A 24,953-nucleotide genomic window follows, 5' to 3' on the forward strand; every position below is an offset into this window, starting at 1 on the left:
TGACATTTTGGAATGTTCATATGTTTGGTTATTTTGGTATGCTGCCAAAATTTTCCTGACACATGCACGTGAGAGAATAGAAGGGAATTGGTGACTTTTAACAGTTTATAATTCAACAAAAACTGAATGGAATTTTATGAGACCAAGAAAATGCAATTCCACAGCTCATAGACTCATAGACTTTAAGACCAGAAGGGGCCATTGTGATCATCTAGGCTGATATCCTGCACATCACAGGTCACAGAACCACCCCCTCCTCTTGTAATAGACCCATACCTCTGACTGAGTTACTGAAGTCCTCAAATCATGATTTAAAGACTTCAAGTTACATAGAATTCACCATTTACTCTAGTTTAAACCAGCAAGTGACCTGTGCCCCATGCTGCAGAGGAAGGCAAAAAAAATCCCAGGGTCTCTGCCAATCTGACCTTGGGGAAAATTCCTTCCTGACCTGAAATATGGCAATCAGTTGAACCCTGAGCATGTCAGCATGATCCCACAGCAAGACACCTGGGAAAGAATTCTCTATAGTAACTGAGAGCCCTCTCCATCTAGTGCTCCATCTCCTACCATTGGGGATTTTTGCTACTAGCAGTCGCAAATGGGTAGGGTTGCCAATTTTGGTTGGACGTATTCCTGGAGGTTTCATTACATGACCTAATCTTTACTTAAAGATTAATCTTTAATTCCAGGACAATCCTGGAGGGTTGGGCCACATGCTATTGCAGGCAATTTCATCATACCATCACCTCCATAAACTTATCAAGCTCAGTCTTGAAGCCAGTTAGATTTTTTGCCCCCACTGCTCCCACTGGAAGGTTGTTCCAGAACTTCACTCCTCTGATGGTTAGAAGCCTTTGTCTAATTTCAAGCCTACACTTGTTGATGACCAGTTTATATTTGTTTGTTCTTGTGTAAACATTAGCGCTTAACTTAAATAACCCCTCTCCCTCCCTGATATTTATCCTCTGATGTATTTTTAGAGAGCAATCATATTTCATTTCAGCATTTGGTTAGGATAAACAAGTCAAGCTCTTTGAGTCTCCTCTCATAAGGTAGGTTTTCCATTCCTCTGATCATACGAGTAGCCTTTCTCTGCACCTGTTCCAGTTTGAATTGATCTTTCTAACATAGTAGACCAGAATTGCACATGGTATTCCAGATGAGGTCTCACTAGTGCCTGGCATAATGGCAATAACACTTCCCTATCTTTACTGGAAATCTTTTGCCTGATGCATAGCCACATTACATTGGTAGCTCAGAGTCATCCTGTGATCAACCAATACACCCAAGGCTTTCTCCTCTTCTGTTGCTTCCAACTGAGAAGTCTCCAGCTTATAGCAAAAATTCTTGTAGGTCCCTAAGTGCATGACCTTGCACTTAGTACTATTAAATTTCATCCCTTTTCTATTTCTCCCATTTTCAAGGTCCTCCAGATCTTGTATGATATTCTGGTCCTCCTCTGTATTGGCAATACCTCTCAATTTGTGTCATCTGCAAATTTTATTAGCACACTCCCACGTTTTGTGCCAAGGTCATGAATGAAAATGTTAAATAAGATTGGTCCCAAGACTGATCCCTCAAGTGCATTCCCTCTACTGAATATTAAAGGTCCACTGAAAACAATAGAGGCGTGAGAGATTCTCAAAGAAAAAGTCACAAAAATCATTATAATGGAAATTGTTAGGCAACCTAAATGTAGGAACTGTAATCTTCTTTCCCCGATAATAAGGATACATATTCTACAGTAAGGCAGGGTCTGGTTAGCGATTCCTGCACAGGAATGATCTTTCATACAAACAGCCTCGATCCTGTTCAGTAGCCTCTAAGGGGTAATCTTTTGTAGTCACTGAATATGGACAAACATGAAAGATAAAACCATTAAACAGTGAAAAGTCTTCCAATCACACAATGCGTGTAGCTGTATAATGATGTGTATTCAAGGCATGATTGTTCTCCACTCTTTGTGGGCTCTCAGAGGCAGAGGAAGAAGGTAGTATCTTGAAACAAGCCCAGATTCTCATGGATTAGCTGTTGACTGTGGAAGACATTTTTTTGAAAGTGTTGTTGTAGCCATGTTAGTCCCAGGAGATTAGGGAGACAAGGTAGGTGAGATAAGAAGGTCTGAAGAAGAGCTCTGTGTAAGATCAAAAGTGTGTGTCTGTCACTAACAGAAGTTGGATGAATAAAAGATATTACCTCATGCACCTTGCCTCTAATCTCTTTTGAGAGTCTAGAAAGGCAGGCTTTCATGAATATTCTGTCTTAATGAGTAGAGTTGGGAAGGAGTCACCATCTTTACTCACACTAACTGAGGTTTAAAAAGCTCATGGTAGTGGGCTTGTTTCTTAGCATCTCTTAACTCTACACTTAGAAATGTCTACTTACAACAAGAAAGTTTCACTGGTACTGGGCAAGGTTCAGAATCACTGCTGTCAGGAGAGTAATTTCAACTGGTCAGAAGTTTATCTTCCCCAGTGATTGTCCATGAGCATCCCCCATATACTTTTCTTTTCCTTTTAAATTATTATGTGACTTCCTGGGGGGCTTTATGCTTTTCTGAATTATTGCTCTTGTTATTGGTGACTCTTCATTTATTTTTCTTTTCAGGAGCCAGCAACTAGAAAGAATGACATCTACCAGCGTAATTAAAAAGATGTTTACATGTATGCTTTCTGGAATGGACATGTAGCAATGGAATTAGTTTAGTATTCCAGCAAAGAGCATAAAACTTGAAGTCTCTTTATTTTGATTCAATTTTCCATACTGAAAATATACACTACAGCTTTCCTCCTTTATAGAAAACATTATGAGAAGGTTGTATCACTAGGTGTAAAAGTGTATTTAGATATGCTCTGACTTCTTCTCCTTATATTAAGTGATAACACAGTGACAATAATGAAAAACTAACTCATAATGACATTTACTAAGTGGAATTTTACTATGTCAGTTCTTGGAATTGTAATTTATGTAGCTGATATTGCAGCAGATATCTGGGTCACTAGTAACTATTTCTGTGAGGGACAATATTCTTTGGGTATCTTGACACTGGTTTTTAGGTTGCTATCATCAATAATAGTACAGATATTTAGTTATGAATGGTTTAAAGACGACTGTGGAAGCCCTGATCCTGGGAAGCTGAAATGGATTTTTCTACTTCATTTCTTGCATGGTGGAATTTTTACAAGGTAAAGCCAACTTTCAAATATTACAAAAATAAATCATATTGCTTTTATGTGGTTCACTATGAACTTTCAGTGTCAGCTAATTATTCAGGGCTGCTGATTTTAGGTTTTAACTGATAAACAGCAACAAAACACCCCAAATTCAATCAATCAATCAATAAAAACTAGAGTTTATCCCATAAACTCTGGAAAAACACCTGAAGTGCTTACTTGTATCTAAGGCCTTGTCTACTTAGAGCATTAATGCGGACTAATTCAGGGGCGTGATTTCTAAACCACACTAATATGTTGTGCATTAATTGCTCTGTGTAGACCCTGTTGGTACACACTAAAGATTCCTTACTGTGCTTTAACATAGTACTGTTTGAAACAGTACAACGTTAAGTGCACTAGGTAACATTACAAAGAGATTACTTATTATATAATATACATTACTCATTACAGTATGTACAAAGAGAGAGCCCCGAAAAACCCTAGTTTTCCAATATCTACATAAAACTCAAATATTGCTAAAAATACCCCCCCATGAAATTAATAGCCCATTAAACCAGAAGCCTTATTATTATGTTAATACAAATCTATTGCTGTGACAGCAACCACAACTTTACTTATGTCAATGGAATTGTGTTCCATTTTGCTAGTGGTAAATTTGGCCCACAGTTTTTGATGTAGATATAAGTCTTACCTATTTCATTTTCCTTATCAATAATTATTTTAGGTGTAACTGTTACAATTCAATTAAATTTGGTACCACATTCTTTATACAGGACATATTACATAAAAATGCTTGACAGAGAAAGTCAGTTGTGTAACTGATAAAGAAAAAGAAGTTTTTAGGGTGATACTTAGGGGAGAATTGCTTCTGAGGGTAGCTGAGGTGAAAGAAATTCATTAACATGGAAGGTGCAGTGATATGGATAGAAAGAAGGTTGAGTTTGGAGGACAGGAATGAGCAATTACTCATGGTAGTAAGCACTGAGCTCTGTAGTGAGTGTTTGCAGGCTCATGTCCAGGGTGACTAGAATCCCTGTTTGCTGACAGGTGCATGTTTAGTCAATTTAAAATTTTTCCTTCAGCTCTGTTTGTGGCTTTGAAAAGTAATTTTCAATTCAGTTTGCATTTATGTTGAGACTACACATTACTTCCCTTTTAAAAGTGATGTGAAAACTTCTTGTTGAGAAATTCAGAGGTTCTGGATCTTAATCCATCTATGGGTATGATTGTTGTGAGTAACAGGCTTCTTGCTGGGAAAATGTAGACTTGCCAAAGACACTATAATTATGTGCTTTAGCATGTACTTCATAGAAGAAAATGCTCATTTTAAATGCTCCTTAAAATACTTTTATAAGCTGTGGACATTCTAAAAAGGTGCATTTATGCCAATTGAAAAATCTCAAACAACTTTCTTACCTGTAAACCTTAGATTATTAAGAGTGAAATAATTTTTAAGATCCAGTTTACTTATCACTGTTTACTTTCTTTCTTTACTTTCGCCTCTCATATATTCTTTCAATAAGTTTCACTTTTGTTTACAGTCAGTTTTACTTTCATGTTCTTCCTGTTGCAATGCTAGTGTTTCTAACACTGCTGCAGAATATTAATTTGTTTTAAAAGGATTGTTTTCATTTTGAAAATTGGTGTTCGGTTTTATAAAAGCTTGTTTTTACAAGATTTTAATTTAGGGCTAGAAATGTCGCTGTTATCTGGCTGGCCAAGTTTTTATCCACTTAGCAGACCCATATATTTGGTGGATTTGTCTGGCTATACTGAGATTTATCCTTCAGTATTAAAGGGACATTATCAGCTTCCCTATCTTGGTAGGAGTCTCTCAGGACCCTGTCCTTGGCCCCTCCTCTTATCACTGCATACTCTTGCCCCTCTCAAATCCATTCAAAATGCTGCTGCTAAGATCATCATCTTGGTTCATTGCTCTGTCACTTCTTCTTTAAGTCCCTCCTCTGGCTCCCCTTCTCTGAGGAGAAAGAGGGCATTAGGTGTATTTTTTAAAAATAAATATATCCTTGTCAGGTTATGTTTGATATTAACCTGCCTAACTGCTAGGAGTTATACCAAAGAAGGCTAAGGGTGAAATTAGCAGGAAGCAAAGGAGTGACACAGATAAGAGTCCTGGAGAAAGCTATTTGTTGGGGAATACCCCATATCTGGCTCTATCCAGGCTAGAATGGTTTATTCTTGCCACGGCTGATCAAAGAGAATCCTAAACCTAAAAAAATCTGGCCTTGGGGAGGAGAAGTGTGGAATGGGTTGTCAACAAATGGAATCTGACATCCAGATTGACAGAGGGAGTATACTGCAAGCAGGACTGGCTGGCTCTCCCAACTCAGAAATGGGAATAAGCTGAATCTCTTTGAGCTATGGATAGAGAGGTTAAGTACGGAAGTATCTGCCCAGGCCTTTCAGTATGATAACCAATTTTCCTAAATGCTTTTTACCTTTTGAGGAATGAATAAATAATGGTTTCAAAGACAATGTTTTTGCATCACTGCTGTTACAGACTCCTGAAGGGTAATTTACAGAAACTAAGTTGGGCTTGTGTTATTAATGTGGTTGGGAACTAGGGGGCTGTAGCCCAGAGATCTAGCCTGAGAGTGGTTGGCCCGCATGATTCCACCCAAAGCAAGAGGCTGGAAGCCAGGTTTGTCAGCTAAGGGGTGCACTTGAGAGGGACTAAAAGGAGTCTAAGGTGCAATTTGCCCTGTAGCCATGACAGCATCAAACACAAACCTCTTCTCCTGACCTTCAACGTCCTCCACAGTTTCGCTTCATGCTACCTAACTGACCAGTTATCTTATTACAAATTTGACTCCTACCTTCACTCTTGTCAATGTCAACCATCTGGTTCTCCATTTTTTCAACAAGAACTTCCACATTCTCTCACATGCTTCCCCTCCTGCGCTGGAAAAGCTCCCAGTGAAAATATGTAAAATAGCTAGTCCTCCTTCAACTCACCTCTGTGGTAATTCACATTGTTAAGTACAACTTAATAATGGCTAGGGAGGTGGAGAGCTGTGATCACTACTACTGTGTGTATTATAGGAGGTGTGTTAAGTATTACACACCTCCTATAATATTTATTTGTTACCTTTCTTCCACACTCCACACTGGTTGTCATTTGTCTCAGACACCTGATAATTATCTTTTAGATTGTAAGCTCTTTGGGGCAGGGAATATTATATGTTTGTAAAATGCCTAGCACAATGGGGCTGAATCTTGCTGTGCTATCTCAATATAAATGTGAATAACAATAAATATTAAAGCCATATTGTGACATACCAGCATGCACTCCAGATCAGTGTTGGGTGGTGGTTGTTACACCCCTTGCCTGCAATCTGGGGTGCCTTACAATGCCTTGCTGCTGCAGCCTCTAATCAGTACTGCAGGTCACTCCCGGATGTGTTTGTGTAATTGCAGCCTGCCAGTCACACCGTGGCTCTCACCAGCCTTAGTTCTACTGCAGGGTGACCCCAACACATTCCCAGTCTCAGATTCTCCAAAGAAATATATATCCTGTACTGCCCAGCCCCCTTCTGGACAGTACAGATATAGAAGACTGTTATTCCTTTAAGGGAATAATATATCAGCTTATTACCTTAAATGGAGTTATCCAAACATTTCAGTTTAAATACATTGGATTAGATCAAACAATAAAACAAGTTTATGAACTACAAAGAGATAGATTTTGAATATGAGTAATGAGGCATAAGAATCAGAAATGGTTACAAGAAAAATAAAGAAAAAATGCGTTCTAGTATCTAACTTAAACTATATCAGATTCAAGCAAAATTTCTCACCACATGCTTCCAGCAAGATTACTGACCAATTTCTACAGGTCAGGACCCCTTCCCCAGAGTCCAATGGCTGTTTCCTTTATCTTCTCAAGTGCATAGAATGCAATGGGCTGGCAGAGAGAGAGAGGAGTCCTTTGGTGTGTTTGCCCCTCCTTTTTATAGTTTCATTGTCACTCTTGAAAAACATTTTCAGCTGAGAAACAGGAGACAGTCTGTGTGGAAGGATGTTCCGTACTGGATTTTTTCCATCTGTTTGACTTCCTTTGTTTTCCCTTCTTGCTTGATGATCCTGTTTACTGCTTAGCACACATTCCTTTGTTTAGGACAGACCTGTTTGCTGACTTCTGCCTGGGCAGGCTGTGGGGTTTGGAACATGTGTTAATAAAATCGTACAGGGGAATCTTATAACCTCAGATACAATATTGCTACACATCTTATGAGGACAAAACTGACCAGCAAATTATGAGTTTTCAAATGATACTTTAAAAGGCACACCTTGTACAAAGATTATTACAATAGAGTGTAGGGTATCAATACAGGGGTGTATTCTGTCACCCATATATTTAAAAATCCTTGTTTATATTGCTAATAAGAGCTTAGATTATTAAAATGGAAAGAATTGTAAACATTTAATTCCTTTAACATAATGTTTATTCTCAACAGTTTTTTAATGGAACTAAATTATTACGATTATTGGTGATTTAACAAGAGCTGACATACTGTTGCTACAAGTATGGATTTTGTACAAGGCAACACAAATGCAGAACAGAGGTGGCTATACCTCAAGCAAATAGCAAAGAGTTCTTCAAGAAAAATGATTCTTTTTCCACTGGTGGACAGGGAGGCAATTAACATTAACAAGTAGAGGATTTATAAGACCAAATTTCAGAGAGGATGTTAACATGGATGCTGCAATAGTTTAATTGGGCTAGAGCAGGGGTGGGCAAACTTTGGCTTGAGGGCCACATCTGGCTATGAGGGGGGTGAAGGCTGGGGCAGGGCTGTGGGGGGCACGGGGGCAGGCTCTGGGCGGCGCTTACCTCAGGCAGCTCCCAGAAGCAGCAGCATGTCCCCTCTGCCCGGCCAATGGAAGCTGTGAGGGCAGCGTGCGAAGCCCCTTGGCTGCTCCTAGACGTAGGAGCTGGAGGAGAAACATGCCACTGCTTCTGGGAGCCGTGCAGAGTGGGGCAAGCCCCGGATCCCATTCCCCGATGGGAACTTGAGGGCCGGATTAAAACGTCTGGAGGGCCAGATGTGGCCACCAGGCTGTAGTTTGTCCACCCCTATGCTAGAGATAATAATATGTATTTGTTCATATTCTACCAGTGTATGTTTACTATTTTGGGTATTTTCCTTCAAACAAACAAACAAACAAAACAAACTTGGTTTTGTAACTACTGAGAACTTAAACTGCCCCTCTTCAGTATTCAGAAGATTAACATACAGAAGAGATGACTTCCCTTTAAGGTTTAAGGAGAAACAGTGTTGTCAATGACTTCATGTGAGCTGCATCCTTCAACACTCATATCTATGGAAGCAGCAGGTATGCTGCCAGGGAGGTCACAAAGCAAAATACCGGCAGCCCTGACCTGTGCATGTTGCCATGGTTTTAGGAGGCCAGTTTCCTAGGAGAACAGGCCCACCAGATTAAATGATGAAGAGGATATTTTGAGTGGAAACAAGCAAAGATTCCTGCCTTTTTCACAGATTTCCCCAATGTAGGGGATGACCAACCTGGCCCTTAGATTTTAGCAACATGAAAAATAATTAGAAACTGCTATTAAAATAAAAGGAGACAGTCAATCAGAGATCACAGTGGGAAATAAAGCAGCAGAGATTACATTCCACGGTGATTTTCTGCGCCCTCACAGCTAGCTCTGTCTGATTTGAATCCTGCTCTCTGCTCAAGGCAGAAGATGGAGAGTGGAATCCAAAAGATCCTTCTGTTCCAGACACTTTGGAATGGAAGCATATTTGCATTCCAGTCTGTGAAGACAATATCACAAAGGCAGAACCACTTTCCCCCCTGCTCTCCCAGTTTCTATAAAAATGAATGGGCTTTCTAGAAGCAGTAACTGACAGCTGAATACTTACAGCTGACGTGTGACATTTTCAGGAGTAAATAAAGTATAACATTCTGTTCTGTAGTCTGTCAAGTAACAAATTCTTAGCAAACTCTAGAATAATAAAAAGATATTATTGAACGGTTATTGTTTTAAAAATAGCACTATTATATTTATCCCTATAGGAGAGACATGACCAAATCAAATTTGTCCTAGAACTTAGGTGTGTGAACTTAGTGTGTGAACACTTCTCCCCTACAAATCTAAGATCAGTATAAATGTTTTTAATTGATATACTTTTAATTAATAAGGAAATATATATTTTTTAAAAATAAACACTCTCCTACAGTATTGCCTCCCACTATTGCAACCTTGAGCTAATACATAAGAAACTGAAAGCAAAATTGATTGGAACTAACTTTAAAAAAAAGTGAAACTGACAATCTATTTTCATTGTCCAAAATGAGGGAGTACATATTATAAACAAACAAAATAAAGAGTGAATTAAAAAAAAATAATCTTTCATGTTTAGTAAAGTGAGGTATCATTTGTAACATAGTTGATGAAATTTGTTCTTTTAAAATATATTAAACTGCTGAGATCGCTGACAGCTGTAGTTGCTATTTTGTAATGAGCAAATTTTTTCAGAGACCTGATTTTGCATGTCGGTCTATTTACGGCACTCAGCTCATATGCAGATCTAAAGGTGCTAAATGAAATCTTGGGTTGTTTCGAGAATTATATAAGTGTAAATTTTATATTCAAATGAGCTGCTTGAGTGGCCAGAATGGATACTAAAATATTTATAATTTATGAACATGCTAACAAATCTATCCTGAGAGAATAGATAATTGATAGTTTAGTAAAGCATTTGATACTGTCTTTCATGACATCATAAACAAACTAGAGAAATGCAACCTAGATGGAGCTACTGTAAGGTGGGTGCAAAACTGGTTGGAAAACCATTCCCAGAGTGTAGTTATCAGTGGTTCACAGTCATGGTGGAAGGACATAACGAGTGGGGTCCTGCAGGGATCAGTTCTGGATCTGGTTCTGTTCAAGATCTTCATCAATGATTTAGATAGGGGTCGGCAACCATTGAGAAGTGGCGTGCCAAGTCTTCAGTAATTTAAGGTTTCGTGTGCCAGTAATAAATTTTACATTTACAGGGGCCCCCCGACAGAAACTCAGAGTGGCAGCGGGCTGAGTGTGGCTGGTGGCAGGGACCCTGGCTGGCAGGGGCCAGCAGATGGAACCCCAGACCCGCAGTGGGCTGAACGGCTCAGCGCGCTGCCGGTCTGAGGTTCCATCTGCAACCTGCGCTGCTGGTCTGGGGTTCTGTCCGCCGGCCCCTGCCAGCCAGGATCCTGACCGCTGGCTCCACTCAGCCCGCGGCCGGGCCGGGGTTTCGTCTAGGCCGGCAGTGAGATGAGCAGGGCCTGTGGCCAGGACCCCAGACCAGCAGCGCAGGCGGCAGATGGAACCCCAGACCGGCAGCGCGCTGAGCCACTCAGCCTGCCACCGGTCGGGGGTTCCATCTGCCGGCCCCGCTCAGCCCACCGCCGGCCCGGGTTCCATCCATCCAGGCCAGCAGCAGGCTGAATGGGGCCAAGACCCCAGCTGGCAAGGGGCCAGCAGATGGAACCCCAGACCGCCGGTGGGCTGAGCTGCTAAGCCCGCCGCCGGTCTGGCATTCTGTCTGCTGGCTCCTGGCAGCTGGGGTCCTGGCAGTCGACCCCGCTCAGCCCGTTGCCGGCCTGGGGTTCCGTTCAGCCAGGCTGGCAGCGGGATGAGCGGTGCTGGCAGTTAGGATGGTGGTGCAGGCAGCAGACGGAACCCCACACCGGTAGCACACTGAGCCGCTCAGCCCGATGCCGGTCTGGGGTTCCGTCTGCTGGCCCCACTCAGCCTGCTGCCAGCCAGGGATTCCATCCATTCAGGCCAGCAGCAGGCTGAGTGGGTCTGGGATCCCGGCTGGCAAGGGCCGGCAGCCAGAACCCTACACCGGCAGCTGGCTGAGCGGGGCCAGCAGACGGAACCCCAGAACAACGGCGGGCTGAGCGGCTCAGCCAGCTGACGGTCTGGAGTTCCGGCCGCCGGCTCCTGCCAGTTGGGGTCCTGGCTGTTGGCCCTGCTCAGCCCGCTGCCAGCCTAGGATTCCATTCACTCAAGCAGGCAGCAGGCTGAGTGGTGCCGGCAGATGGGACTCCGGCTGGCAGCAGTGTGCCAGTAAAAATCGGCTCACGTGCCGCCTTTGGCACACGTGCCATAGGTTGCCAACCCCCGATTTAGATAATGGCATTGAGAGTACACTTATAAAGTTTGTGGGAGGGGTTGCAAGTGCTTTGGAAGATAGCAATAAAATTCAAAATGATCTGGACAAACTGGAGAACTGTCTGAAGTAAACAGGATGAAATTCAATAAGGACAAATGCAAAGTACTCAATTTAGGAAGGAACAATCAGTTGCACACATACAAAATGGGAAATGACTGCCTAGGAAGGAGTACTGCAGAAAGGGATCTGGGGGTCATAGTGGACCACAAGCTAAATATGAGTCAACAGTAACGCTGTTGCAAAAAAAGCAAACATCATTCTGGGATGTATTAGCAGGAGTGTTGTAAGCAAGACACAAGAAGTAATTTTTCTGCTCTACTTCGCACTGATTAGGCCTCAACTGGAGTATTGTGTCCAGTTCTGGATGCCATATTTCAAGAAGGATGTGGGCAAACTAGAGAGAGTCCAGAGAAGAGTGACAAAAATAATTGAAGTTCTACAAAACATGACCTATGAGGGAAGATTGAAAAAACTGGGTTTGTTTAGTCTGGAAAAGAGAAGACTGAGAGGGGACACGAGAACAGTTTTCAAGTACATTAAAGGTTGTTAAAAGGAGGAGAGAGAAAAATTTTTTTTCTTAACCTCTGAGGATAGGACAAAAAGCAATGGGCTTAAATTGCAGCAAAGGAGGGTTAGGTTGGACATTAGGAAAAAATTCCTAACTGTTAAGTACTGGAATAAATTGTCTAGGGAGGTTGTGGAATCTCCATCATTGAAGATTTTTAAGAGCAGGTTAGACAAACACCTGTCAAGAATGGTCTAGATAATACTTTGTCCTGCCATGAGGCAGGGGATTGGACTAGATGACCTCTCAAGATCCCTTCTAGTCCTATGATTCTATAATATCCAATATACACCCTATGCTGGAGGAATCCCTTTAACAACATGTGAGGTGTTCACCTCTTACCATGTCTGCTCCCCCAGGTCTGAGCTCTGGAGCTCATATTCAGTGCATCAGATTTGCACTTGGTGTTTGGACAAACTCAGGCTCTGATGGTTAAGTGTGAGTAACAGGTTGATTTACTTTAACAGTTTTTCTTGAAAACATTGCAAACTCTACAGATGTTTACATTTTGGAGGCAAGAACCAGATGTTTGCATTCTTAATTGTTTTATAACTTGAAAAAGTTACAGATGTTTTGCCAAGCAGTGTAGGATTTTATTTATGGCAGATTACTCAGAATACAGTAAAATAAATATGCAACAAATGTAATACAAGAAAACAATTCCACCTGTGAGTTTCTTTCTTTTAAGTAATGGAGTCAGAGCCAAATCATGGAAGTAGTGCACAGCTTGCGTGTCAAGGCTGCATTGTAAGGATCTCTGCAAGGAGAAGGGCATGGAATCAGCCCTCTAGGCCATGAAGTAGTAGCATAGCTGCTCTATAGCTGTGACTGCTGCAATGCTTAGCCCCAAGGCTGGTGTACACCCTGCCTTCTTTGGGGACAATGGATAGTGCATTGCTGGGACACAGGGAGCCCACACAGAGCAGAGCACTGCAGCAGGCAGGTGGCATAGATGTTCAAACCCCGCCTCTCTCCTTTTCCTCTGTTAAAGCATAGCATTGTCATAGGACCTGCATTCTCCATGGCCACAGAGCAACATTTGGCCCTTACTTCTGGTGAAAGGTGTCATATTTAAAATTCAGATGACTGAAATCTATCATGAGCTGCAGCACTGCAGGCCACCAATGTGCCTCACCTCTGACCTGGAGGGATCACCCACCTGCACTGGTGAAAAGGGTAGTTCAGTTTCCATGCCTGTTCACTCTCTGCTAAAGCAGCCAGGTGTGGTTGTAGCTTCCCCATTTTAACTCAGTCCTCAGATGCATTCCATTTCTGTAAACAATCACTATTTTCCCCACCCATGTCCTTGGTGTGAATCCCCAGCTAGCACCGTAGAATAGTTGGCCAAATATAGGGAGAGAGGTCACACTTGGAATTTTGGGCCTTGTAACTGGAAGCCCCCTAGAACGGCTCTGCAAGGAGTCTGAGATTTGCTTAAATTATCCCTGCATTAGAATCCTTTCAGAATGTCACTATTAATTTTACATGGAAAAGTTTCAGTACTACGGTGACGGGCGACAGTATAAAACAGATAAATAGATCTCTGCATGTGTCCAATAGTAGAAATTACTTACTTGAATAGGTGCCCTGCAAAAGATTTAGATGCTGCACACCCTAGCTCTCTGCTCCTAAACAGCTTTCTTTTGAAGGGGAGTGGTGTCTATATTATAAATCTTGTGTTATTTTAAGTTAAATTATAACTTTTGCAGCACTTTTTTGTGTGCACAAGGCATTGTGATGAGAGTGTATCTTCTAGTGATGTGAAGTGGATTGGCTAAATTAAGAAACTTACCTCAAAATATGAATATTTTTGAACTTTAGAAAGTTCATGGCATTTCAGCATCTCTGAAAACGGCCTATTTTTTTTACGTGGTATTTCAGGTACAAATAGAGTCAAGAGGGTTTGTGTGTGTGTGTGTTTTACAGTCTGATTTGGAAAGCAAAGAGGTTTGAACATGTCAGACAAGTGTCCAAACTTTTGGATGCTACTTTGAGCCTAATCTCAACTTCTAAAATTTGTTCACCGTTAGTATATATTTCAGAGCTGGAACCAGCCTTCTCAGGAAAACCCTAAACCACGGGACACAACACCAAAAAAAGTAGGCACAATAAAGGTTAATTCCCTAGTGGAATGGCTGTTTTCCCACTGTTTTGTCAATAGTGGAGCCAGAATAGGTTCTCTGGACAAGGCTTGTGGAAGTTCCAGGGATCTGAAAGTGGAATCAATGATAATTGAATGGTCTCTCTTCAGCAGGCAATTTGCACACCAGATGTTTATGAATCATTTATGATTATGTTTATGAATCACTGGGCAAGCACTCAGTGGACGAGATCGTTACTTTGCCTTGAAAGATGACAGGGGTGAGGCCTACATGGATACTTATTAGGGGATGTTCTTTCTTGTATGTTTGTTGCTAACTGGTTCTGAAGACTCTTTTGTTTATTGCTAAACAATTCCACAGGAAATAAATGAGGTAATTAGCCCTTAGAGCCTATTCTTTTAGACTTGGCTCACCATATCTACTATCTGCAGGGTTTCCCCCACCCTACTTTAAACTTCCACTTTGGAGGCAGTGGGCCAGATCCTTATCAAGCACAGGTGTAACTCTTGACGTCAAAGGATCTACACTGATTTACACCAGCTGGGGATCTGGTCCTACATCTGCTTGCAGCTATCATTTTTTCCCCAAGGAGGACTGAATAGATTTCTGTGTGCAGATGATCACAGTTGCTTCCTTAAATATCCAAATGGTGTCTCTTTGGACTAGAGTTTAGTATTCCCTCTTCTCAAGGGGCTAAGGCTAAGCACTCTATTTCCACAGCCCTGCCAACTCTTCTAGGGCTGAAAAAAAAAAGACTTGGTACTGGGAATTAAACCTAGGTCTCCCACGTAGCAATACAGATATCTTGAACAGAAAAGGTACTTCACAAGGCAGGAAGTAAATCTGTCATGATTCACTAGCTCCAGTATAATGTATCGCTCCATTTAGTTTTCTTTCAAAGGAAACGATTATATAGCCTTAAGGAGAAAATAGAAATGTTTTGAGAGGTCATTTATATGCCCTCAATATCTGACAAAGAATATGATTTATCATATGACACCATCCAGATCATGTCATTGTATGAAATATGTGTCACCTGAGAGTTATTTTCTATATTGAAAGTCTCTATGCGTGTTTAGAAAAGAGACAGCTTAAAGAATTAGGGCTAGATTTTAAAAAATGAAGCTACAAAAGAATGTGCAAATTTGATGTAGATGTGCAAATCAGCTGATGTTTATGTTAAGGGATACATACATACATACACGCATAGTTTCATGTATGCACAATCTCCAGTTTGCATGTGTACATCTAGGGATTTGGGTGCATGAAAAATGAATCAGAGCGTCATCCTAAAGAGAAGGGGACAAGAAGGCAGCAAAGGGGAGATTCAGAAATATATCCTGTTTAAAGAAATTAAAGTTAATTAACTCAGTCCTATGGTCTTTACTCAGGCCAATCTCATTCCATTCAATGTAGTTTCCTAGATTGCACCCATTACTAACATTAATCTCAATGTGTGTTTTTGTATTAGTAAGAAGTAAAGGATTCCATTCAAAGAGAATTAAAAACAAATAATGATAATTTGAACTAAGTACAAAATGGCTGAAATCTTAATTAGTTTTCACTATATTCTAGAACAGTGCTTTAAAAAAAAAACCCTGTCTAACCAAGTTTTTATATATATATTTCTCTTTGTAGGTATTGGTTTGCATTGAAAGATGGCTACCAGGCTGCTTTTAAACAAAACAGCTCAGGAGATGAACTTACTGGAGGCCCTGCCAATATCATTCATAAATGTGCCATTGATGCAGGGACTGATATTAGTATGCTCAGGGTATTTAAGACTTTCCTGGAGACCACACCCCAGCTCATTCTTCAGATTTACATCCTGATGGAGCATGACAAGGCTGCCTTCAGTCAGTGTAAGTCTCTCTCATTTGAAAGTTGAATATAGTTAAATCTCCACTAAGAAGGCAATCCCTAGTATTAGGTAACACTTTAAAATATTCCCTGTCACATCCCAGTACAATTGTATTTAACATTTAGTTAAAAACCTCCTCTATTAGGTTATTTATTTGACTAAACTCTGGGAAAAGTTTGCTACACCGATACTGACTTGGACTCCTTATACATTCTATGGGTGGCGTACCCGAGCCCACTTATCCACTGACACTTGAAAAACTCTTACACCCCAATCTGGGTCTATGCCGGTTATGCGATATGTATGTATCTCTTCACCCTTGCAACCGATACCTGTAATTCCTCATAACTCAAGTCTGACCCCAGATGTACAGTACCTTCCCTCTTAACTTGTGTCTATTTAATTTTAAACATTAACTTTAATAACATTTTAAAATCTGTAATAGTAATATTTAACAATAATATTGTATTGTGTTTGATGAGTGAAAGCTAATGGATGTAACCAACTGAATCATTTCAGAGTAGTCTATCTTGTTTTCGTTTATTGAATAGGTTGGTATCTAAGGTACTTCTATGGCTCCCACTACTGAGCACCTCACAGTCTTTAATATATTTCTCCTCACAACACCTCTGTGAAGTAGGCCAGTGCTATTATCCCCATTTTACAGATGGGGAACTGAGGCACAGAAAGGCTAAGTAACTTGCCCAAGGTCACATAGAAATGAGTGGAGGAGCAAGGAATTGAACCTTGGTCTCACAAGTGCCCTAACAACTGGACCATTCTTCCTCTCAGATATAGAGTATGTTTAAGTAAAAATATATGAAGTTTTTCCATGGAACTAACATCTATCCTTGTGTTTTATTTAGATGCTTCCATCATCACATCTTTCAGCAGCATTTCCTGGTCAACTCTTGACTATCAGATATCATTACGAAAATCTGTGCCTGATAAAAATCAATTTTCTGGGGTGCCTCCTAAGTTAATCTACCTCTTGTATAAATTGTTCACACTGACTTCTTGGATACTGAGTATTGCACTGGTCACCCTATTAAATATTATAAGTAGTATATTTCTGCTAATATTTCTTTGGACCTTGGGCTTCAGCTGGACTTTGAAGCAACACACTACGTTTTGCAAATCTAAGAGGATGGAATTTTTATATAGGACTGTTGTTGGGATCATTCTTATTTTTACATTTTTTAATGTCAAGGGGGAAAAAACAAAAATGTATATTTCTAGTTATTATGCCACTCATGTGCTTGTAACTTTAGGCATAATGTGTGTGTGTTTGTTCTGGAAGACTTCGGTTACTGAGCAATTATATTTTACATTTGTGAGTATCACAATTGTTCTCACTCTGGGGTTAGGAATTATTTGTCTTATTGTTTATTATAGGGTTTTCCACCCCACTATTTATTTCAGACAAGAGAGTGCTTCAGATGAAGTTGATGGACTAACAAGAGAAAGAAAAAAAGAAGAAATCAGTAGAATAAGAAATTTCATAATGGAATGAATTATGTGAATTTTTAAATATGTGCAAATCAAAGCAAATACTACCTGGACTGTTAGTTACTCTGTCTTTACTTTTCATACTTGCAATGAGCATTTCAAGTAAAATAATTGCTAATGGGAATGGTAGTAGTTATTAGCTCTGAATAATTATTGGTTCTGCTTTACTACAAAGCAAAGACTTTATAAAATGAACTAAGCACTTCTGCATATTGGTGTTTTTTCCATCACTTGCAAAATAAATAAAATACAAAAATAGCTCCTGTAAAGGCAAAACAAACAACTGATCCTACCCTCCCACCCAAACCCAGTTTTACTTTTTACACACAGAATGTAGGAGAAATAAAACCAAATCAAGTTACTGTTGATATTGTCTTTGTTTCTGAAATGTACTTCTCTTCAAAACAAGGCTCACATCTCCTTATTTGGCACTGGGAAAGGCCTGAACTTCATCTGAAATAACCAAGGACTGTGATATATTAACTGTACCTGAACACAGGGATCACAGAGGACTGGATTTACCCTCCCACTGAGAGAGGTACATGTATTCACTAGGAAGGGTAGCTACAAACCCACAGCCCTACCCTGGGAGTTCTACCAGGGAAGAGGAACTTTAATTTGGCCGCAGTGCAATAGGAACCTGGCCAGAAAAAGCTTTTGGGGAGATGTGCTCAATCAGTATATTTTACAGATGCTCTGGTAACACACCCTTCTATTTCATTGCTGTGCTCTCAACCTCCCACATACCCTTTGTGGATTTTCAGATGTCAGTAGCTTGCAGACCTGGATTATACCAGCACTAAAGTCTAAATAGCTAATAGCTGAAGGCAGGAATCTCACATAGAGGAAGAGATATCTCCCTTGAAACTTTTCTCTCTCAATGGTTTTTAGGTCTAATTGTTTAAGTGTTAGGCTATGTCTACACTACTAAGTTATGCTACTCCAGCTACATCAATAATGTAGCTGGAGTCGACATAGCTTAGGTCGATTTACTGCGGTGACTACACTGCACTGGGTTGATGGGAAGTGCTCTCCCATCGACTTACCTTACTCCTCTCGTTCTCGGTGGAGTACCGGAGTCAACCGGAGAGCACTTCACTAGACCCACTAAATTGACCCCCGGTGCATCAATTGCAGCAGCGTCGATCCCGCAGTAGTGTAGACATAGCCTTAGTCTCAGCATAGGGAAGGCTAGAGTTCTGGTATACAGCTGCATGGCCTTGTATGACGCAGGTTTGCCTTTGCCACTGGAGAAAGGAAGAACAGTTCTTCTAATGTACTGTTGCTATAGGGATCTCTCCAAGAAGTGATGTGAAATCACAAAATAATGAATTTTTCTAGAGAGGTGCTTGCAGATACTACAGTGAAACCAGACAACCTTTCAATATAGTTATTTGAAATGCTTAATATATATTGCATAAGGAAAGTAAATGAATAGCCAGAGCCTTTTATTAAATGAAACAGGGAGAAACAGCTGAGAGCTGCTGGCTTTTAACTCAGTTCCTCGTTCAGTCCTCCTCAGTTCCTCACCCCCCTTCCCTTCTTTCCTTCCTTGATGAGGACTCACACATCCAAATAATGTCATCATGGGAGCAGGGAAAATGGGGCAGGGAGAAAACTGAGGTTGAGAAAAGAGACTCATGCGGTAAATAGGTTATAACAGGAAAATGTCTGTTTGACTAGCAAGTGTCCCTTAAACTTTGGGGGAAGGCCTGACATTTTGGTGGATCTAAATCCCTTAAAGTGCAGCAGGGCTATTTCCTGTGTGTATTGTGTCACGTTGGTTTACTGCAGTGATTACAATAAGCTTTTACTCTATATTACTCGTTAACCCTGCAAAGCCAACACACCTAAGAGAGACAGAGCTGGATTCTTTCCCTTGTGTCGTCTCATCAACCAAATTGTTTTCTAAGTTCCAACTTACAAGGTCAGTCAGTTACATCTGTGTAAATCCATCAAAGGCCATGGATTTCCAGAAATGTCACTGAGGGCATACTTTGGGTTGCAGAATCTTCATTCCTGGTGATATGCATGAAAGAGAGAGTACAGCAAGTTGAGTTTACAGGGCTGGCAGTCAGAAAAAACATTTCCACCTACTGGCAACTATAGAGTAGTCCCACTGAAGCTGGGACTTAGCAGGACAATCAATGACACTCAAAGTGAAGTTACAGTCATAAAAAATAACTATGTACAAATGGCCCCCTTATTGCCTCAGTGTATTGAAAGCCATGTCTGCAAAGAGAAGTTTCCCCTACTTTTATGGCACTACTTTGTTTGCTTTGCAGAGGCAACATAGTTATGAGAGAGGGTGCTAGATTCCATCCTGGTGTGTGCACATCATCAAAGCCAAGTTCTGCCTTCATCTAAACCTGACATTGAATAGAGTGACGGAGGCACAGAAGTAACCAAGGACTGAATTTTAGTCCGCAGAATCTTTATTACCAGTGATGATGTATCTGTATCAAACAGAAAAATTACAGCTTGACTTTTAGATCCCAGGCTGAGTTTACTGTTAGTGTTCTAGGAGAAAAGACAGCAGAAAGTAAACCCTGTTCTTTCCTTGCTCCTTTCTTTTTCAGTTAGGCTGATCATTCTAATGCCCAATAAGGCATTGTACTCCTCATCTTCCTTCCAGCTTTTGTACATTGTCTTGCTCTGTGCCACTCTCCAATCACCTTTTCCATCCTCTTTCTTTCTGTGCCTCTGAATATCCACCTCTTACATTTCAGGTAATTAGGTGGGAAAGGGGTCACTTATAATCACCTTAGACAGTACTAATTAGATCAGGTCTCATTCACCATTTTAACCCCATAAAGTTCTAGTGGGCACAAATTTAGCCCATATCCTAGCGTTAGTATTAACTGTTGGGAAGAGGTACATGTTTACTGTAAAGCTTACTTTAATCTTGTGTTCCCTACTGGTGGCAAGCGTGGATTGCCAGAATACTCTTCATCAGAGAAATTTCTGCCTTTTTTAAACTGTAATCAGGAAAGAAGACAAAGTATTAAAGTCTATGCAGTAAGTGCGCTCCCAACCTTTCAGATGTGCTGCCCCTCTTGATTTGAGAGTTCCATTCTCATAAAGGAACTTGTTAATTCTGAGCCTATTGCTAATGCTAAATCAGAATGAACATAGCTGAGGGCACCCAAAAATGAAGAAATATGCATATGAATGATGCACACATTTTAAAGAAGCAATGGCCACTTCCAAAAAATCCCCAAAAATTCTCCTAGGGATAAAGTTCAAACAATGTGTTTTCTATCTATCTATCTTCCTCCCTTCCTTCTCTGCTGGGCTGCTCTTAAAATTCATTTGTCAGTCGGCTTGTGCATTGTGCCTGACCTTGTCATTTTAATCTAACTGCAAATTGAAAACAAATGTTTTTTTTCTGTTAAGTATGGCCATGACATCTTGCAACAAGTATTTTAATAAGTTAAATCAAAGATAAACAATTTCTTCCTGTTTTGACTACTGTCAGACCTAGGGAAGAGGGACAGAGTGCCATGAAATTGTTTTAATTACCCTACTGGTATCCAGTGTGACATCTGGTGGCACTGGTGAGCTCACCTGATGTACCACAGATAGCACTGATTTACGAAGCCATAATTGGGTTTCCAATAAACATTTGTCAAAATAATGTATTCGTTCAAACCAAAGCCTTCTTTATTTATTCATATAAAAGAGCACTTAACTTTCAACAAAGAATTGCCTGCCATCAAAAACACTCTATAAACAGAGAAAATTTATGACTGCACAGTACCAGAGGGTGATCACTGTAAGACTAAAGTTAACTTTAACCCTTTGGAGTGCTTCATTCCCTTTCTTGCTTGCTACTGGCACCATATATATTTCTTTCTAAAAGCCCTACGTCCAGACACTAGCCTTTTTATATTCAGACTTTAAAGCAGCAGCTCTCTTTTTCAGCACAAAGTCTTCAAAGCCCAAAAATGGCAGCAAAAGCAAGATCTCTAGTATTGGTCACGCAGTTTGGGGGCTTGCACAAGCTGGTAGTAGCCATAGGCTTTTCCTATACTCCCCCAAACCCCTTCACCTTTCATATGGTCTTTTATAACCCATTTGGAAAAGCTGGCCTTTTCACAGAGTAGTGCAGTTTGACTGAACCCTGGCAAATGCATATAGCCATTCATTCATTTTATCTATTAATTTGATTCTATTATTCCTGGCAAATTAGTTAGATGTTACGGATTTCTACTCAGTTGTCAGGACTGTCACAGCAGCATAAAGCAGTTGGACAGTGCAGTCAACATTTGAATATGACTGCAGAGGGACACTAATGATGGGTCTTCGCTAGAAAAAAAAGGTTTGCTCTTACCACATATTAGCTCACATGGTAACTAACACATGGGAAAATCCTAGTGAAGACAAACCAGTTTGTAGTTTTCACAAGGTTGAGGTAAACCCAAAGGGGAGGGGAAGCCCAGGGTTTACCTTCACCTGCTAATTCGAGTTAAAATTACAAACTGCCTTGTCTTCACTAGGATTTGTTAGTTACCATATCTTAGCTAATATGTGGTAAGAATACACCTTTTTTCCTACAGAAGACAAAGCTTTAGATGAGTAAAGCAGAATAAAAGGAGAGAGAGAGAAGAGGTAAAAGTCACATTTTCTACCCTAGAAATTCTAATGTTATAATTTTGGAAAAATCTAAATACAAGACCTTCACTTTTAGTATTATTAGCTTTTATTGATTTTATTTATTTACATAGTACCAACAGCATGCTGGACACCTAACAAGTGAGTAGGAAAACAACAAATACATAAGGGATCAAACTGAGATGCAACCAAAAAAAGAAAAAAAAAACAACTAAATGATTTTATGGTGAAGTTTAACATGTGTCTTAAGAACATAAGAACATAAGAACATAAGAAAGGCCGTACCGGGTCAGACCAAAGGTCCATCTAGCCCAGTATCTGTCTACCGACAGTGGCCAATGCCAGGTGACCCTGAGGGAGTGAACCTAACAGGCAATGATCAAATGATCTCTCTCCTGCCATCCATCTCCATCCTCTGACGAACAGAGGCTAGGGACACCATTCTTACCCATCCTGGCTAATAGCCATTTATGGACTTAGCCACCATGAATTTATCCAGTCCCCTTTTAAACATTGTTATAGTCCTAGCCTTCACAACCTCCTCAGGTAAGGAGTTCCACAAGTTGATGAAGAAGAACTTCCTTTTATTTGTTTTAAACCTGCTGCCTATTAATTTCATTTGGTGACCCCTAGTTCTTGTATTATGTGAATAAGTAAATAACTTTTCCTTATCCACTTTCTCAACATCACTCATGATTTTATATACCTCTATCATGTCCCCCCTTAGTCTTCTCTTTTCCAAACTGAAGAGTCCTAGCCTCTTTAATCTTTCCTCATATGGGACCTTCTCTAAACCCCTAATCATTTTAGTTGCTCTTTTCTGAACCTTTTCTAGTGCTAGAATATCATTTTGAGGTGAGGAGACCACATCTGTACACAGTATTCGAGATGATGGATTTATATAAGGGCAATAATATATTCTCAGTCTTATTCTCTATCCCCTTTTTAATGATTCCTAACATCCTGTTTGCTTTTGACCGCCTCTGCACACTGCGTGGACATCTTCAGAGAACTATCCACGATAACTCCAAGATCTTTTCCTGACTAGCTAAATTAGCCCCCATCATGTTGTATGTATAGTTGGGGTTATTTTTTCCAATGTGCATTACTTTACATTTATCCACATTAAATTTCATTTGCCATTTTGTTGCCCAATCACTTAGTTTTGTGAGATCTTGTTGAAGTTCTTCACAATCTGCTTTGGTCTTAACTATCTTGAGTAGTTTAGTGTCATCTGCAAACTTTGCCACCTCACTGTTTACCTTTCTCCAGATCATTTATGAATAAATTGAATAGGATTGGTCCTAGGACTGACCCTTGGGGAACACCACTAGTTACCCCTCTCCATTCTGAGAATTTACCATTAATTCCTACCCTTTGTTCCCTGTCCTTTAACCAGTTCTCAATCCATGAAAGGACCTTTCCTTTTATCCCATGACAGCGAGCCTTTGGTGAGGGACCTTGTCAAAGGCTTTCTGAAATCTAAGTACACTATGTCCACGGATCCTTGTCCACATGTTTGTTGACCCTTCAAAGAACTCTAATAGATTAGTAAGACACGATTTCCCTTTACAGAAACCATGTTGACTATTGCTCAAGAGTTTATGTTTTTCTATGTGTCTGACAATTTTATTCTTTACTATTGTTTCAACTAATTTGCCGTTAGACTTACCGGTCTGTAATTGCCGGATCACCCCTAGAGCCCTTTTTAAATATTGGCGTTACATTAGCTAACTTCCAGTCATTGATTTAAAGGACAGGTTACAAACCTTAGTTAATAGTTCCTTCACATTTGAGTTCTTTCAGAACTCTTGGGTGAATGCCATCTGGTCCCGTGACTTGTTAATGTTGAGTTTATCAATTAATTCCAAAACCTCCTCTACTGACACTTCAATCTGTGACAGTTCCTCAGATTTGTCACCTACAAAAGCCAGCTCAGGTTTGGGAATCTCCTAACATCCTCAGCCGTGAAGACTGAGGCAAAGAATCCATTTAGTTTCTCCGCAATGACTTTATCATCTTTAAGCGCTCCTTTTGTATTTTCATCGTCAAGGGGGCCCACTGGTTGTTTAGCAGGCTTCCTGCTTCTGATGTACTTAAAAACATTTTGTTATTACCTTTGGAGTTTTGGCTAGCCGTTCTTCAAACTCCTCTTTGGCTTTTCTTATTACACTCTTGCACTTAAGTTGGCAGCGTTTGTGCTCCTTTCTATTTGCCTCACTAGGATTTGACTTCCACTTTTAAAGGAAGTCTTTTTATCTTTCACTGCTTCTTTTACATGGTGGTTAAGCCACGGTGGCTCTTTTAGTTCTTTACTGTTTTCTTAATTTGGGGTATACATTGAAGTTGGGCCTCTATTATGGTGTCTTTAAAAGCTACGCAACTTGCAGGGATTTCACTTTAGTCAATGTACCTTTTAACTTTTGTCTAACTAACCCCTCATTTTTGTATAGTTCCCCCTTTTGAAATTAAAGGCCACAGTGTTGGGCAGTTGGGATGTTCTTCCCACCACAGGGATGTTGAATGCTATTGTATTATGGTCACTATTTCCAAGCGGTCCTGCTATAGTTACCTCTTGGACCAGCTCCTGCACTCCACTCAGGATTAAATCTAGAGTTTGTGGGTTCAGCTGCTCCATGAAGCAGTCATTTAAAGTATCGAGAAATTTTATCTCTGCATTTCGTCCTGAAGTGAAATGTTCCCAGTCAATATGGGGATAATTGAAATCCCCCACTATTATTGGGTTCTTAATTTTGATAGCCTCTCTAATTTCCCTTAGCATTTCATCATCACTATTACTGTCCTGGTCAGGTGGTCGATAATAGATCCCTAATGTTATATTTTTACTAGAGCATGAAATTGTTTCTTCAGAAGTTTTAAATTATGATAATTTGTCTGTCTTGCTAACAC

At 40.3% G+C, this 24,953-nt stretch overlaps 1 protein-coding gene across 8 annotated transcripts in view; it reads left to right on the forward strand.

The window, feature by feature from the left end:
* Window positions 1-17,888, forward strand: part of XKR9 (XK related 9) — a 66,658-nt gene extending 48,770 nt beyond the window's left edge. For 7 of the 8 annotated variants that reach the window (XM_039522739.1, XM_039522738.1, XM_039522735.1 and 4 more), the window contains 3 exons: window positions 2,611-3,188; window positions 15,698-15,921; window positions 16,787-17,883. In XM_039522739.1, coding sequence (XP_039378673.1) covers window positions 2,917-3,188; window positions 15,698-15,921; window positions 16,787-17,433 — 1,143 coding nt within the window. In that variant the 5' untranslated portion in view covers window positions 2,611-2,916 and the 3' untranslated portion in view covers window positions 17,434-17,883. Of the gene's footprint in view, window positions 1-2,610; window positions 3,189-15,697; window positions 15,922-16,786 lie in introns of all 8 variants that reach the window. The other variant, XM_039522741.1, reaches the window with a different exon arrangement.
* The last annotated feature ends 7,065 nt before the right edge of the window (window positions 17,889-24,953 follow it).

The sequence above is a fragment of the Mauremys reevesii genome, linkage group 2 (assembly GCF_016161935.1).
Source record: "Mauremys reevesii isolate NIE-2019 linkage group 2, ASM1616193v1, whole genome shotgun sequence".
NCBI classification, from domain to species: Eukaryota; Metazoa; Chordata; order Testudines; family Geoemydidae; genus Mauremys; species Mauremys reevesii.